Source organism: Macaca thibetana, chromosome 12 (genome assembly GCF_024542745.1).
Source record: "Macaca thibetana thibetana isolate TM-01 chromosome 12, ASM2454274v1, whole genome shotgun sequence".
Classification (NCBI taxonomy): domain Eukaryota; kingdom Metazoa; phylum Chordata; class Mammalia; order Primates; family Cercopithecidae; genus Macaca; species Macaca thibetana.
Window position 1 is genome coordinate 9,574,122 of NC_065589.1, and position 14,434 is coordinate 9,588,555.

General features: G+C 50.5%; 3 protein-coding genes across 3 annotated transcripts in view; 1 reads left to right on the top strand and 2 right to left on the bottom strand.

Annotated features, from left to right (window-relative positions):
* The window catches only part of DGKD (diacylglycerol kinase delta), a 681,592-nt gene that overhangs the window by 441,283 nt on the left and 225,875 nt on the right, over positions 1-14,434 (bottom strand). The gene's annotated exons all lie outside the window — the stretch shown is intronic.
* LOC126932571 (ephexin-1) overlaps positions 1-14,434 on the top strand; it is a 334,934-nt gene that overhangs the window by 167,440 nt on the left and 153,060 nt on the right. The window lies entirely within an intron of this gene.
* On the bottom strand, positions 7,692-10,067 carry NEU2 (neuraminidase 2). Its single transcript, XM_050751569.1, has 2 exons — positions 9,864-10,067; positions 7,692-8,633 (listed from the first exon to the last, which is right to left on the bottom strand). Exons 1-2 carry the CDS (start codon positions 10,065-10,067, stop codon positions 7,692-7,694), a joined length of 1,146 nt encoding a protein of 381 aa, XP_050607526.1.

The window sequence follows — 14,434 nt, forward strand, 5'->3', positions numbered from 1 at the left end:
GCCTGTTGTCCCAACTACTTGGGAGGCTGAGGTGGGAGGATTGCTTGAGTCCAAGTGTTCAAGGCTAGCCTGGGCAACATAGCAAAATGATGTCTGTAAAAATAATAATAATAATAATAAAAAGAATTCGCATTTCTCACAACTTCCCAGTAGTTGAAGGCAGAAACCCATGAAGCGGGCTCCAAGTTCAACACCAGTGAAAAGCAGGAGGCTGAAGTCCCTGGGTTGGGCAGCTGGCTGGACCTGGTCAGGTCCCAGTGTCCCTGACTATGGCTCCTTGACGGGAACAATCAGGTTGTGTTATCTCTCTTTGCCAATGCCTCTGCTAAATGTCACCTCCTCGGGAGGTTGTCCTCGAGCACCCCGTACAGCAGCCCCACTCACTCCTGACCACGTCGCTCCCTGGACATCCTCTTTATCACTCATTGGTACAGACGTTGCATTTCCTACTTCGTTGTTTATTGTCCACCCTATCCCGTAACATGAATTTCTTGAGGGCCGTGGCTCTGTCCTGTCACCATTGAATCCCAGCTCCCAGAATGCCATCCGGCCCGTTGCTGATGCTCAGTCTGCATGTGTTGTATAACGGGAATTTCCCGTCCTGGGGAGGCAAACTGAACTCTTGGTGCTCCTAGCGGGTAATACGAGTGATACAGAAAAGGTGGCTATGTCACTGACCCTGGTCAGTTCCCCAGGGCCTCAGTGGACTCATTTTGCAAAGTCTCAGCAATAGGTGTGGCAACCGGCAAGAACACAGCCTGTCGCTCCCAGCACCTCACAGTCATTTCCCATGAGCCATCAGATGCCTGGAACCAACAAAAAGAGGAAATGAATGGAGACGTGGTGGAAATGATGACGCGTGTCCTGGGGGTCCCTAATGGTGACAAGAGCTCAGTTTCTCAGCACTGATAGTGCTCTGACCTCTGGTGTCTGGAGAGCAGGCATCTGGCTCCCAATGTCCCTCTCTTTGGGGATGTCCCCGGTCCTCAGGAAGCCCACTCCTACTGGGGACTCTGAGACTCTAGAGACGTCCACAGGGTGCAGGCAGGGCTCCACGGGTGCTTCTATAGGGCCAGTTATTGGAAGGCTGGCCACCACTTGACCATGAGTAGAAGGACCCAGATGGCACTGAGGAATTTTTTTTTTTTTTTTTTTTTTTTTTAAATTTTGAGATGGAGTTTCACTCTTGTTGCCCAGGCTGGAGTGTAATGGTGTGATCTCGGCTCACTGCAACCTACACCTCCCGGGTTCAAGTGATTCTCCTGCCTCAGCCTCCCAGGTAGCTGGGATTACAGGTGCCCCCCACCACGCCTGGCTAATTTTTCGTATTTTTGGTAGAGATGGGGTTTCACCATGTTGGCCAGGCTGGTCTTGAACCCTTGACCTCAGGTGATCCACCCACCTTGGCCTCCCAAAGTCCTGGGATTATAGGAGTGAGCCACCGCTCCTGGCCAGCACTAAGGATTCTTAGGACACCAGGTAGCTCAGCCTTGTGTTCAGTAGACCATGAAGGGCCTGGGTGTTTACCCTCCTGTCTGCAGTAGTAATTCTTGGGAAATGGCCCATGTGCCTGTGGGGCAGCTAGTGGGACTGTAAGGTCGTCATGGTAACACAGCCTTTCCATCCTCTCTAGAGAGCAGGTCTGTCCTTCCCCTGGGGATTTGGACAGATGCAATCCTCTTGGACGTGGAACGTCTGGATTCCCTGGGTGGGATGCAGGATTCAGAAAGCTGAGGAAAGGCCGTGACAACAGGGGTGGCCCAGCTTACGGACGCCAGTATTCCTCTGTCATTTTCCTTGAGCCATCAGATATTGGGATTGACCAAAGAGAGGACTTAAAGGAGGATATGACAAATGTGACCTCTTTTCCATCTTCCTTTTCCTTCAGGTATTCCCCTAGTCCGTCCAGAAGGATCTGTGGTACTTTGGGCCACTGTGACCCTCAGGAATCCTGGGATGTATTGGCAGTCCCAGAGCTGGCCACAGAAGCACTCCCTGCTTTACTCACCTCCTCAGCACGCACTTCTCAGGTGTGCATGCAAGAACAGCAAGAATAGCCAGGCTGTATTCGTTTTCTGCCGCCACTATAACAAATGGCCACAAATTTGGTGACTTAAAACTACATACATTTTTTCTCTACAGTCCTAAAGGGCAGTCCTGAGTCTGTTTCACCGGACTGAAGTCAAGGTGTCTGCAGGGCTGTGTCCTCGCAGAGGCACTAAGGGAAACTTCCTTGCCTTCTCTGGCTCTAGAGCTGCATTCCCCGGCTGTGGCCCCTCCTTCCATCTGCAAAGCCCGAAGCCAAGAATCTGGCTTCAGTGGTCACAAGGCCTTCTTCTGTATCAAATCCCTCTCTGCTTCCTTCTTACAAAGACCCTTTGATTACATTTATGTCCCACCTGGAGAATCCAGACTACTCTCACCATCTCAAGAGTGAGTGAATCGCATCTGCAAAATTCCTTTTGTTTTATGAAGTAACATTAAGCGTTTCCAGGGATTAGGATATGAACATCTTTGTGGGTGGCAGGGGCCATTATTCAGCCAGCCTCACAGGCCTTGTCAGGGCCTTGGTGCTCTTCCCCATTGACAGGTGTGCCAACTGCCATGCCCCTTCCCCAGACTCAAAATCCCTTCCGCAGTGGCTTCCCAGGGCTGGTCTCTCAGGCACCAGAAGTCCAGGTCCCTCCCACTGTCCCAGCTGGGCCACAAAACAAACCTGGAGAGGCACCTGTGACCCGCCCAGTCAGGAAGGCCATAGGGCCACAGAAGAGGAGAGTAAAGATGGAGTCGAAAGGGGATGGCTGCACCAGGGTAACTGCTCAGAGGTGAGGTGGACAGTGGCAGCCCTGCCTCAGATATCTACAAGATCCAGGGCTATGCAGGCTCCCCACACCTGGGGCTCCAGTTCTCCCTGGTCTGTGTTGAGGGGAGTGTGTGGATGAGGCCCGGGCTCCACTAATAACCCCTGCTGTGTCTGTGCCCCGGTTGTGGGGTTGCCAGGTGGAACGTTGAATGAGGCTGGTCCACCAACCCCAAAGTTGGACTGGATGATGGACATCCAGTGTACACGCACGTGTCTACACACACACACACACACACACACATCCCTACAACCCAACTCCCAGATGTCCCAGGCAGTGGCGTTGGGCTCAAAGTTGGCCAAAGTAGCCCCCGACAAGGTGCCACAGCCTAGACATGGAGCTCTGTGTAACAGATTTGAAGGGCACCTTCCGGGGCTCCAGAGACTGAACGACTTCTTCCGTCATGTACACATCGGCAGTCTGAGCCTGAAGCGCACATTCTTTGTGGTTGCTTATTTATTTGTTTAGAGGTGGTTTTTTTTTTTTTTTTTTTTTTTTTGAGACGGAGTCTCGCTCTGTCGCCCAGGCTGGAGTGCAGTGGCGCGATCTCGGCTCACTGCAAGCTCCGCCTCCCGGGTTCATGCCATTCTCCTGCCTCAGCCTCCTGAGTAGCTGGGACTACAGGCGCCCGCCACCGCGCCCGGCTAATTTTTTGTATTTTTAGTAGAGACGGGGTTTCACCGTGGTCTCGATCTCCTGACCTTGTGATCCGCCCGCCTCGGCCTCCCAAAGTGCTGGGATTACAGGCGTGAGCCACCGCGCCCGGCCTAGAGGTGGTTTTTAAGGGAAGGTCCCGGGAAGGGAAGACTGTGGAACTGTGTGTATCCATCTGTTTATGTGTGTGTCCCTAAGGATACAAATTTATGACAGTAAAAATTCTGTTTTACTAAATGTATCCTGGACTGGATCCTAGAACAGGGGGAAAAAAAGGACATTAGTGGAAAAACTGGTGAAATCAGAATAAAGTCTAGAGTTTAGTAAATAACCATGTACCAATGTTAATCTTTTTGTTTTGACAAATGTACCACAGTTATGTAAGATGTCAACATCAGGGGAAACTGGGTGTGGAGTATACGGAACGTTCTGTGCTATCTTTGCAACTTCTATGTAAATCTAAAATTATTCTGAAATAAAGGGTTTATGTAAAAATTCAGTTTCAGCTGGGCATGGTGCCTCATACCTGTAATTACAGCACTTTGGGAGGCTGAGGGAGAAGGATGACTTGAGCTCAGGAGTTTGAGGCTAGCCTGGGCAACATAGTAAGACCCCATCTCTACAATTTTTTTTTTTTTTTAATTAGCAAGGAGTGGTGGTACGTGCTTGTAGTCCCAGCTGCTTGGGAGGCTGAGGCGAGATTGTTTGAGCCCAGCAGGGGGAGGCTTCAGTGAGCTGTGACTGTGCCACTGCACTCTAGTCTAGGCAACAGAGCAAGACCTGGTCTCCAAAAAAAATAAATAAGGTCAGGTGTGGTGGCTCATGCCTATAATCCCAGCACTTCGGGAGGTTGAGGCAGGTGGGTCACCTGAGGTCAGGAGTTTGAGACCAACCTGGCCAACATGGTGAAACCCCATCTCCACTAAAAATACAAAAATTAGCCGGGTGTGGTGGTGCACACCTGTAGTCCCAGCTACTCGGGTGACTGAGGTAGCAGAATTGTTTGAACTGCCTCCAGGAGGTGGAGGTTACAGTGAGACGAGATCATGTCAGAGTCAGACTCCATCTCAAAAAAAAAAAAAAATCAGTTTTAAACCCAATATTGAAATTCAGTTGAAACCCATTTCAGTTTTAAAACCCAACATACAATATTGCTTTGGGAGGTAAATTAGCAAATCTGCTCTTTTGTTCCATTTTTATTTTTTATTGAGGTGTAACATATATGCAGTAAGACACACACACACCTTTTTCTTTTTTTAGATGGAGTCTCACTCTGTTGCCCAGGCTAGAGTGCAACGGCACAATCTTGGCTCACTGCAACCTCTGCCTGCTGGGTTCTAGCAATTCTCCTGCTTCAGCCTCCTGTCTAGCTGGGATTATAGGCGCCTGCTACTAGGCCTGGCCAATTTTTGTATTTTTAGTTGAGACAGGGTTTCACCATGTTGGTCAGGCTGTTCTCAAACTCCTAACCTTGTGATCCACCTGTCTCGGCCTCCCAAAGTGCGGGGATTACAGGTGTGAGCCACCGAGCCCGGCAGCACACAAATCTTATGTGTACAGCACATCAAACGTTTACACACGAAATCATCCACATAACCAGCCCCAGATCGAGCAATAGAACGTCTCTAGCACCCAGCAGCCTCCCTCTCGCTGTGTCCCAGTCAACAGTTCCCCTCCACTAGGAGCAGTCACTGGCTGACTGGTAGACCATAGGTTAGTTTTGCCTGTCCTTGAACTTCATGTAAATAGAATAATAAGGTGTGTACTCATTCGAGTCTGGCATCCTTCACTCGACATGACGTCTGAAAACCAGCCATGCTAGTGTGGAGAGCAGTAGTTCACTCTTTCATTGTTGTGTATTGTAATATTCCGCTGAATGAATGTACCCAAATTTACCTTTTTTTTTTTTTTTTGAGATGGAATTTCATTCTTGTTGCCCAGGCTAGAGTGCAATGGTGCAATCTCAGCTCACTGCAAACCACCTCCCGGGTTCAAGCAATTCTCCTGCCTCAGCCTCCCTAGTGGCCAGCATTACAGGTGCCTGCCACCACGCCCAGCCAATTTTTTGTATTTTTAGTAGAGGCAGGGTTTCACTATGTTGGCCAGGCTGGTCGCGAACTCCTGGCCTCAGGTGATCCATCCGCCTTGGTGAGATTACAGGCGTGAGCTACCGCACCCGGCCCCTAATTTATTTATCTATTTTACTTTCTATTGACATTTGGGTTGTTTCCAGTTTAGTACTGTTGTGAATGAAGCTGCTATAAACAATCTTGTATGTGTCTTCGGCAGCTACGAACATTCATGTCTCTTGGATATGTGCTCCAGAGTAGAACTGCTGGGCCATGGAGTGTTTACACGTTTTGTTTTGGTAGATTCCACCAAATATGCTTGCCAAAGTGGTCGTGTCAGTTACTTTCTGCCAGAAATGTACGAGAGTTCCAGTGGCTCCACATCCTTGCTGATACTTGCTGTTGTTAATCTTTTAAATGTAGGCATTCTAGTAGATAAGTCTCTCACGGTTTTATTTTGCATTCCCCTGATGACTAATGATGTTGAGCAATTTAGTAGCCTTTAGGATATTCTCCTTTGTGAAGTGCAAGAGGATATATCCACATCCCAGAATCTGTGAATGGGACTTTATTTGGAAAAAGGGTCTTTGCAAATGTAATTAAGTTCAGGATCTTGGGAAATAAGATCATCCTGGGCCGGGCACGGTGGCTGACGCTTGTAATCCCTGCACTTTGGGAGGCCAAGGCCAGTGGATCACCTAAAGCCAGAAGTTCGACACCAGCCTGGCCAACATGGTGAAACCCTGTCTCTACTAAAAACACAAAAATTAGCTAGGCATGGTGGTGCGTGCCTGTAATCCCAGCTACATGGGAGGCTGAAGCAGGAAAATCACCTGAACCCGAGAGGCGGAGGTTGCATTAGCTGAGATTGTGAGTGGGCCCTAAATCCAGTCAGTGACAAGTGTCCTTATAAACATAGAAGAGAAGACACAGGAGGCAGAGGAGGAGGAGGAGATGGCCACGTGAGGATTGAGGCAGGGATTGGAGTGATGCGACCACAAGCCAAGGACCAGCAGGCATTGCTAAGAGCCGGCAGAAGCTGGAAGAAGCAGGAAAGGCCCCCCTCACCAGCACCTCCAGAGGGCACGGAGCCTTTCAGACGTGCTGATTTCAGGCTTCTGGCCTCCAGAAAGAACTGTGAGAGAACAAATTTCTGTTGCTTTAAGCCACCAAGATTAAGGTAATTCGTTCCGGCAGCCCTAAGACACCAATACAATGACTTAAGCTAGCTTAATTCTCCCAGACCCTACCTTACTCCCTGCAAAGCTATTCCCCATGCTGTCTGCCCCAAAGCATTGGCAAGGATACATACACAAACACACACACATGAACAAACATGCACACAGACACACACAGACACATGAACACACAGACGAACATGGACACACACCAACACACATGCATATGCAGACACACATGGACACTCAGTCACACATGCACACACACAGACACAAACACATGCACACACAGACACACCCATATACACATACATGAACACACATGCGTGGAGACACATGGACACACATGAACACACATGAACACACAGACACACGTGGACACACAAACACACATGAACACGTGCACATGCCGGCATATATGGACACACACAAACACACATGAACAGACACGTGAATACACAGGCACACATGGACACACACGAACACACATGCACACGCAGATACACATGGACACTCACACATCTCTGCTAATTTACAACGTGGTCTCAGTTCTTCCCCAGGAACGCAATGAGTGGTTCCCGAGAAGGAAGGGGTTGAACTAGGAAATTTGTCAAGACCTACACAAAGCTGGGATTGGGGGACAGGCAGGCAAGGTGACAGCTGCGCTGCAGGACCCTCCACGCCTTCCCTATGGAGGGGCGACGGGCAGCCAGGCACTTGTGGTTTCTAGGCTGAAATAGAACCTTTTGGGAAGACTGGAACCATGCAGGAGGAAAAGAGCAACAGCTGGACCTCTCTCCACACACCGGCACCGAAGGGAGCCCAGAGTGGCCCCCACGTCCAGGGGCCACGGGAAGGAGAGGCAACCGCAGAGCCTCCGAGCCGGGCGTGCAGGTGAAAGCGAGGCCCTTGTGCTGGGCACGGTGGGCTCACTGAGGCAGGTACTCAGCCGGAAAGGCTTGCTTCAGGGTGAACATGAGAAAGACAATCTCCTCGTAATCATTGGCTTCGTACAGACACCCAAACAAGGGGGACCCATCGGGGCCAGTGCCCATGCTCTGGAGATCTGAGTAGGCACAGCTGCCCTTGGCCAGCAGTACTGGCTCCGACCAGGCCTCGGGGGCTGGAGGTCGCGGGTTGAGGTAGGCGCCCAGATCGGCCCTCTGCCAGGAGTGTGTGGGGTGAGTGTAGAGCAGCCACTGGGCTGGGGAACCGGGCCCCGAGTGGGGGCTGGGGAAGCTGATGACACTCCCTTGGCAGCCCTGGGGCGGCGGCTCCACCAGCTTCTTCACCAGCTGAGACTCCTGGAAATCAAGCCCGTCATTGGTGCTCTGGGCCTGGATCCTGGCTCGGAGATGGCTTCTTGCGTTGAGGGTCACCACCCTCTGCTCCCCAGCCTCGACTTCGGCCACCTGGCACTCCAGGGTGTCCTGGGCCACAAAGTGCCCTCTCACCCACGTGCGCCCATGGTCATGGCTGAGTAAGCAGAAGGCGGAGGGGCTCGGCCTTTGGATGGGGTGAAGGTTCCGGTAGGCATAGGCGGGCACCACCAGGCTCTGGGCCCTGTCGTGCAGCTGCAAACAATGCCCTGGGCCCACCGCAAAGGTGGACCACTCTCGGTAGGCTGGGCCAATGGCCGCATCAGTGAGGTCTCTGGGGGAGCTCCAGGTCCTCCCGTGGTCAGTGCTGGTTACTTGGCACAGCCGGGTCACATTGGCCCTGGTCTGCAGCTGCTGTTGCTCCGTGACTTGCCCAGGGATGGCAATGAAGAAGAGGAAGAGGGTCCCCGTCTGCGCATCATACAAGGGGCATGGGTTCATGGACCGGTGTCCATCCAGCTGGGCCTGGGCCACCACCTCCTGAGCTTGCCACTGAGCGAGGAGAGAGAAAGAAGGCAGCCTTGAAACAGCTGGGGATGGTGCCAGGAGCTGCATGCGTGGGAGGGGTAGGCATGGGCGTGTCTCCCGGGTTAGAGTCAAAAGTCATCGAGGAGAACTCTTCACCCAACACTCATATCCTCCTCGCCACATTTCCCCAGAGCTGCGGGACCCGGGGATCCACCTCACCACTCCAAGGCAGCCACGCTTGGCTGAGTGATTCTGTTCCTTCCATTGCCATCAATATGCATTTACAGAACACCCACCTGCCAGACCACAAGATACGAAGATGACTCGTGCATGAGCCATTCCCAACTTCATCCTCCACTTCCCACCCCAGTCCAGCTTGCCATCCTTGAATAGCAAAGCCCTGGCGGGAGGGGCAGTAGCCTGACCAGTACAAGACAGAATGTGACGGTCACCTCTCACCTTCTACACTCCATATCCTACTCATGCAGCCAAGGAGGAGTCACATTGAACCTCCAGAATCCCCCAGTCTATGTCGCATGTGCTGTCTGTCCCCATTTATTAACAGCTACCCCCATTGAGCAATTTTAAGCACAGACACAGCGCCAAAAGTCTAACATCCAAGGTCTCATCTAATGCCTAAACCCCTGGGGGACAGGTGTTAATAGCTCCATTGTTACAGTGAACAAGAGACTGAGACAGGATGGAGGAGTTGCGTAGGCCACACCTCTGGTCAGTGGCGGAACCAGGACTTGAACCCAGGTCCATCTGCTTCAAATCCCATGCTTTGAACAGCTGTGTAGTTATGACCACAAAGGAATGATAATATTAAACTCTTCCACTACGATCAGCCAGCCTTGGGTGCTGTCATCAGGATTAATTATTTAATCTATAAGATGGAACTTCAGGACACAAGCCATCACCCCACCCCAGGTCCCCAACTTAATTTTATTCAAAGGACACAACCACCCATTATGCAACACTGAACTATTCCTCCCTCCGGTTATCAAGGATGCTGGGCAACTCACGCAATCATTCAGGAAAACAGATGGAGGCCAACTGGACTAATTCATGGTGAACCCAGAGGTCCAGGTGACCACTGGGGGCACTTTCTCTGCTCTCTCTCTCCTCCGGACCTCCGCCATTGAGGGATAAAGTTTTCCCTGTATTCCCTGAGATCCAGGCCTGGCCCCTGATCACAGCAGCGAAGGGTATGGCAGAGCCCTGAGGAGCCAGTGCAGACACCTCCTGCCTCACCTGAACCTGGCGGGTGGACGCATCGTAGCCTCCTCTGCGCAGGACAATCAGCTCTGCGTGCTCATCCTTCTTGCTTGCCCGCTGTTCCGCGAAGGCCAGCAGGGTCTGCTGCCCAGGCAGGTAGAGCAGGGCAGGGATTCTGTAGGCATGGGCGGCTCCCGACTGGAACACGCTCTCCTTCTGCAGGACAGGGAGGGAGGCCATGGGGCTGGGGGTGGACAGGAAGAGAAGATGTGTCACCTGCAGCCACACCTGAGATGGGCCCAGAGTCATTCCCCAAGACAGGTGGTGCTCACCCCCTGGCCAAGTGGACCAAAGTCGGGGCGGCCTGTCCTCCTCCTGCGTGGGGTTCATTCTCCTTTCCTACATCTCAAGACCCTCCTTCTTAATTCTGCCTTTGCCTCTGGTGGATATTGGGAGGGGGTATTGCAAAAGCATGTTTTGGATTCGATTTTTATTATAAGTTAGCAATGCTCCTTACAACAGACTTTCGATAACCTCCGGCTGCTTTTGCCAAGCCCAGCCCATCAGTCCAGGGGCACACCTTGGGAGGGCAGCAGGGCAGTCCGGGTGGCATTCGGCGGCTGCCCAAATGCTGAAAAGTGACACATGGGAGCTTTTTATAACTCCAGAGCCCTAGAAACTTGTTTCAAAAAAAAGGAAAAAGAAAAAGTGTGGCTTCTAAGGTTCTGCTCCCCAGGCTGCCTGAGGCTGAGGCCCGGCTGCCCCCGCTGCGTGGGCACCCCCTGAGGCAGCGAGGGGGTGGAGCTGCAGTGGGAAAGGAAGAGACAGCGGCTCCTGACAGCTAACCCAGGCTGGGGGCGCGGGGTGCTCCAGAGGTCTAAGAAAATAACAATTAAAAATAAGTCTTCGGCGAAAAAGGGTAAGAGGGGACAGAGGTAACTTGGGGACAGTGGGTGACAGTGGTTTTCGGGCTGAGCTGCCTAGGTCCCTTTGGGAGGATGCATCCACCAGCTCTGGGGAGTGTTGGCTGCAGGGCCCTGGCCTGGGGAGGAGGGGCCAGTTGTTCCCAGATGAAGACTCTGCCCCAGGTCATACCGAAGAAGGACTGAGTGATGACTGGTACACCCAGCGCCTAAACAGCCTCTTCCTGACGTCCGGACCAGGAACAGCGCGGCTCTGGAGCTCCCTCGGGGCGGCTGGGCCTTCCAGCCACCTCTGCATTGACTGCATTGCAGCCACCTCTTTCTCTGCTGCTCCTGCCTTTCCTCGGAGACCTCACGCCTGCCGTGGGTCTCCATGTCAGAGGCAGCATCCTGGGCACCCCGTCTGAGACACAGCCTTTGCAGAGGGCAAGTGGGCGAGGGGCCAGCAAGAGTGGCAAGGTTTGCCTTTGTGCACGCTTTCGTCCCGCTCTCATTTTTCTACCACATGCATGCGTTATCTATTTAAAACTTAGCTTCTTTGAGAAATAAATGTAATCTATCAGTCTTTCACTCAACCACAGTGAACATTAACATTAGGACGGTACGCGAAAATAAAACTTACAAGGGCAAAAGCCACACAAGGAAAAAACATGCTATTCCCTAAACTTGGGTGGGAGGTTCATGGCTTGGTGATAAAATCTAGACCTGCAAATTGTAATCCAAGAAAACACACCTTGATAGACATCGGGAGGCCTATGCTGAAACGTTGTTAGAAAATGTCAGCGGGAAAGAACCAAATATGATAACAGGTAAAAATGAAAATGGAGAAGAACTATGCAGTTTCACAGTGTTCTCTTGAAAATTGATCAAGGATTTATTTAAGCTCCATAGAGTCGGCTCTGGAAAGTGTGTCCTTGATGGAAATTCAGCAGAGATGGTATAATTCAGTTTAAAATGTTTGTATTTAAATGTCCTCAGGGCCAGAATTTCTGTATGGATTACAATGGCTGGCCTTCTCTATACAACGTGGGAGGAAAGGAGGGAAGAAGGTTAGCTGAGGAAATCTTTTTTTTCGAGACGGAGTTTCACTCTTGTTGCCCAGGCTGGAGTGTAATGGTGCAATCTCAGCTCACCGCAGTCTCCACCTGCCGGGTTCAAGTGCTCCTCCTGCCTCAGCCTCCAATTACAGGCATGCACCACCACGCCCAGCTAATTTTGTATTTTCAGTGGAGACGGGGTTTCTCCATGTTAGTCAAGCTGATCTCGAACTCCTGACCTCAGGTGATCCGCCCGCCTCGGCCTCCCAAAGTGCTGGGATTACAGGCGTGAACCACGACGCCCGGCTAGCTGAGGAAATCTATAAAGACATTCTAGAGGCGAAAACATGACAGAGGTGTCTTCAGGAGGAATCAGAAGGCAAGACACACACAGGGCCTTTGGGGTTGAGTGGAGGTCCAGCCCAAGGCCTAGGAAAGGGGCTAGGGGGCTCCATGAGGTGAGTGTGACCAGAATTGGCGGCTCAAGCCTTAGAGAGAAGATGGGGCAAGGGAGAGAACAGGGGCTTCAGGCTACAATTAGGGAGCAAAGCCACTGGCTGGCCCACCCTTAAGAAGAGACCCACCGTTGATGTTTAAAATTGAGATATGTGGCCAGGCACAGTGGCTCACGCCTGTAATCCCAGCACTTTGGGAGGCAGAGGCTGGTGGATTGCTTGAGTCCAGAAGTTCCAGACCAGCCTGGGCAACATGACAAAACCCCATCTCTACAAAAAATACAAACATTAGCCAGTCATGGTGACACATGTCTGTAGTTCCAGCTACTTGGGAGGCTGAGGTGGAAGGATTGCTTGAGCCCGGGAGGTGGAGGTTGCAGTCAGCTGAGATAGCGCAACTGCGCTCCAGCCTGGGCAACAGAGTGAGACCCTGTCTCAAAACAAAAAATAAAATAAAATAGAGATATAATTCACATGCTATAAAATTTACCTTTCAGAAGTGTATGATTCAGGCTGGGTGCTGTGGCTCACACCTGTAATCCCAGCACTTTGGGAGGCCAAAGCGGGTGGATCACCTGAGGTCAGGAGTTTGAGAAGTGTATGATTCGGTGGTTTTTTAGTATTTTCATAAAGTTATACAGCCATAACCACTATCCAATTCCAGAATATTTTCACCACCCCAGAAGAAATCGCATACCTGTGAGCAGTCACTCTCCTGTCAATGAAAACTGTCAAACTCTGTAAAATATTTGAAGAGATTTATAGTATACTATACTACACTGTACTATACTATACTGTACTATACTATACTATACTATACTGTACTGTACTATACTATACTGTACTATACTATACTGTACTGTACTGTACTATACTATACTATACTGTACTGTACTATACTATACTATACTATACTATACTATACTATACTATACTATACTATACTATACCATACTATACTATTTATACTATTTGGCTATAAAAGAGATTTATAGCCAAATATGAGTAACCAATGGCTCGTGACACAGCCCCAGGAGATCCTATGTGCCCATCGTGGTCAGAGTACAGCTTGGTTTTATGCATTTTAGGTAGACTTATGACGTAAAACAATACACATAAGATGTACATTGGTTCCGTCTGGAAAGGCGGGACAACTTGAGGTGGGGGTAGGGGAGGCAGTTTCCAGATCATAGGTAGATTCCAAAAATTTTCTGATTGGCAGTTGGTCAAAAGAGTTTATCTAAAGACCTGGAATCAGTAGAAAGGAATGTCTGGGTTAAGATGAGCAGTTGTGGAGACCAAGGTTTTATCACGCAGATGAGGCCTCCAAGTGGCAGGCTTCAGAGCTCTCCACGGACCTAAAAAGGTGCCAGAGTCTTAGTTAATTCTCTCCTGGATCAGGAAAAGGCCTGGAAAGGGAAGGGGATTCTCTACAGAATGCAGATTTTTCCTCACAAGAGACAGCTTTGCAAGGCCATTTCAAAATATGTCAAAGAAATACATTTGGGGACTAAAATACTTTAATTTCATTCAGGACTTGCTATCTGTCCTGTGATGCTATACTAGAGTTAGGTTGGAATTTGGTGTCTTATTGCTACAAAAGGTCTGTTTCATCAGCCTTAAGATCTGTTTTAGCCAGGTGTGGTGGCTCACGCCTGCCATCCCAACACTTTGGGAGGCTGAGGCGGTGGATCACCTGAGGTCAGGAGTTCGAGACCAGCCTGGACAACGTTAAGAATCCCTGTTTCTACTAAAAATATAAAAATTAGCCAGGCGTGGTGGCATGCACCTGTAATCCCAGCTACTTGGGAGGCTGAGGCAGGAGAATTGCTTGAACCTGGGAGGCAGAGGTTGCAGTAAGCACTCCAGCCTGGGTGACAGAGCAAGACTCCGCCTCAAAAAAAAAAAAAAAAAAAAAGAGAGATTTCTTTTAATGTTAATGCTGGTCAGCTATATCTGAATTCCAAAAGGAGGAAGGTAGGAGACATGGTTGACCTCTGACCCCCACTTCCCGTCATGGTCTGAACTAGTTTTTCAGGTTAACTTGGGAATGCCCTTGGCTGAGGAAGGGTCCATTCCGTTGGTTGGGGGGCTTAGCATGTTATTTCTGATTTACACTCCATTACCCAGTCCCCTCAGCTGCTGGCACCCACTCATCTATGTTCTGTCTCTCTGGATTTGCCTATTCTGGA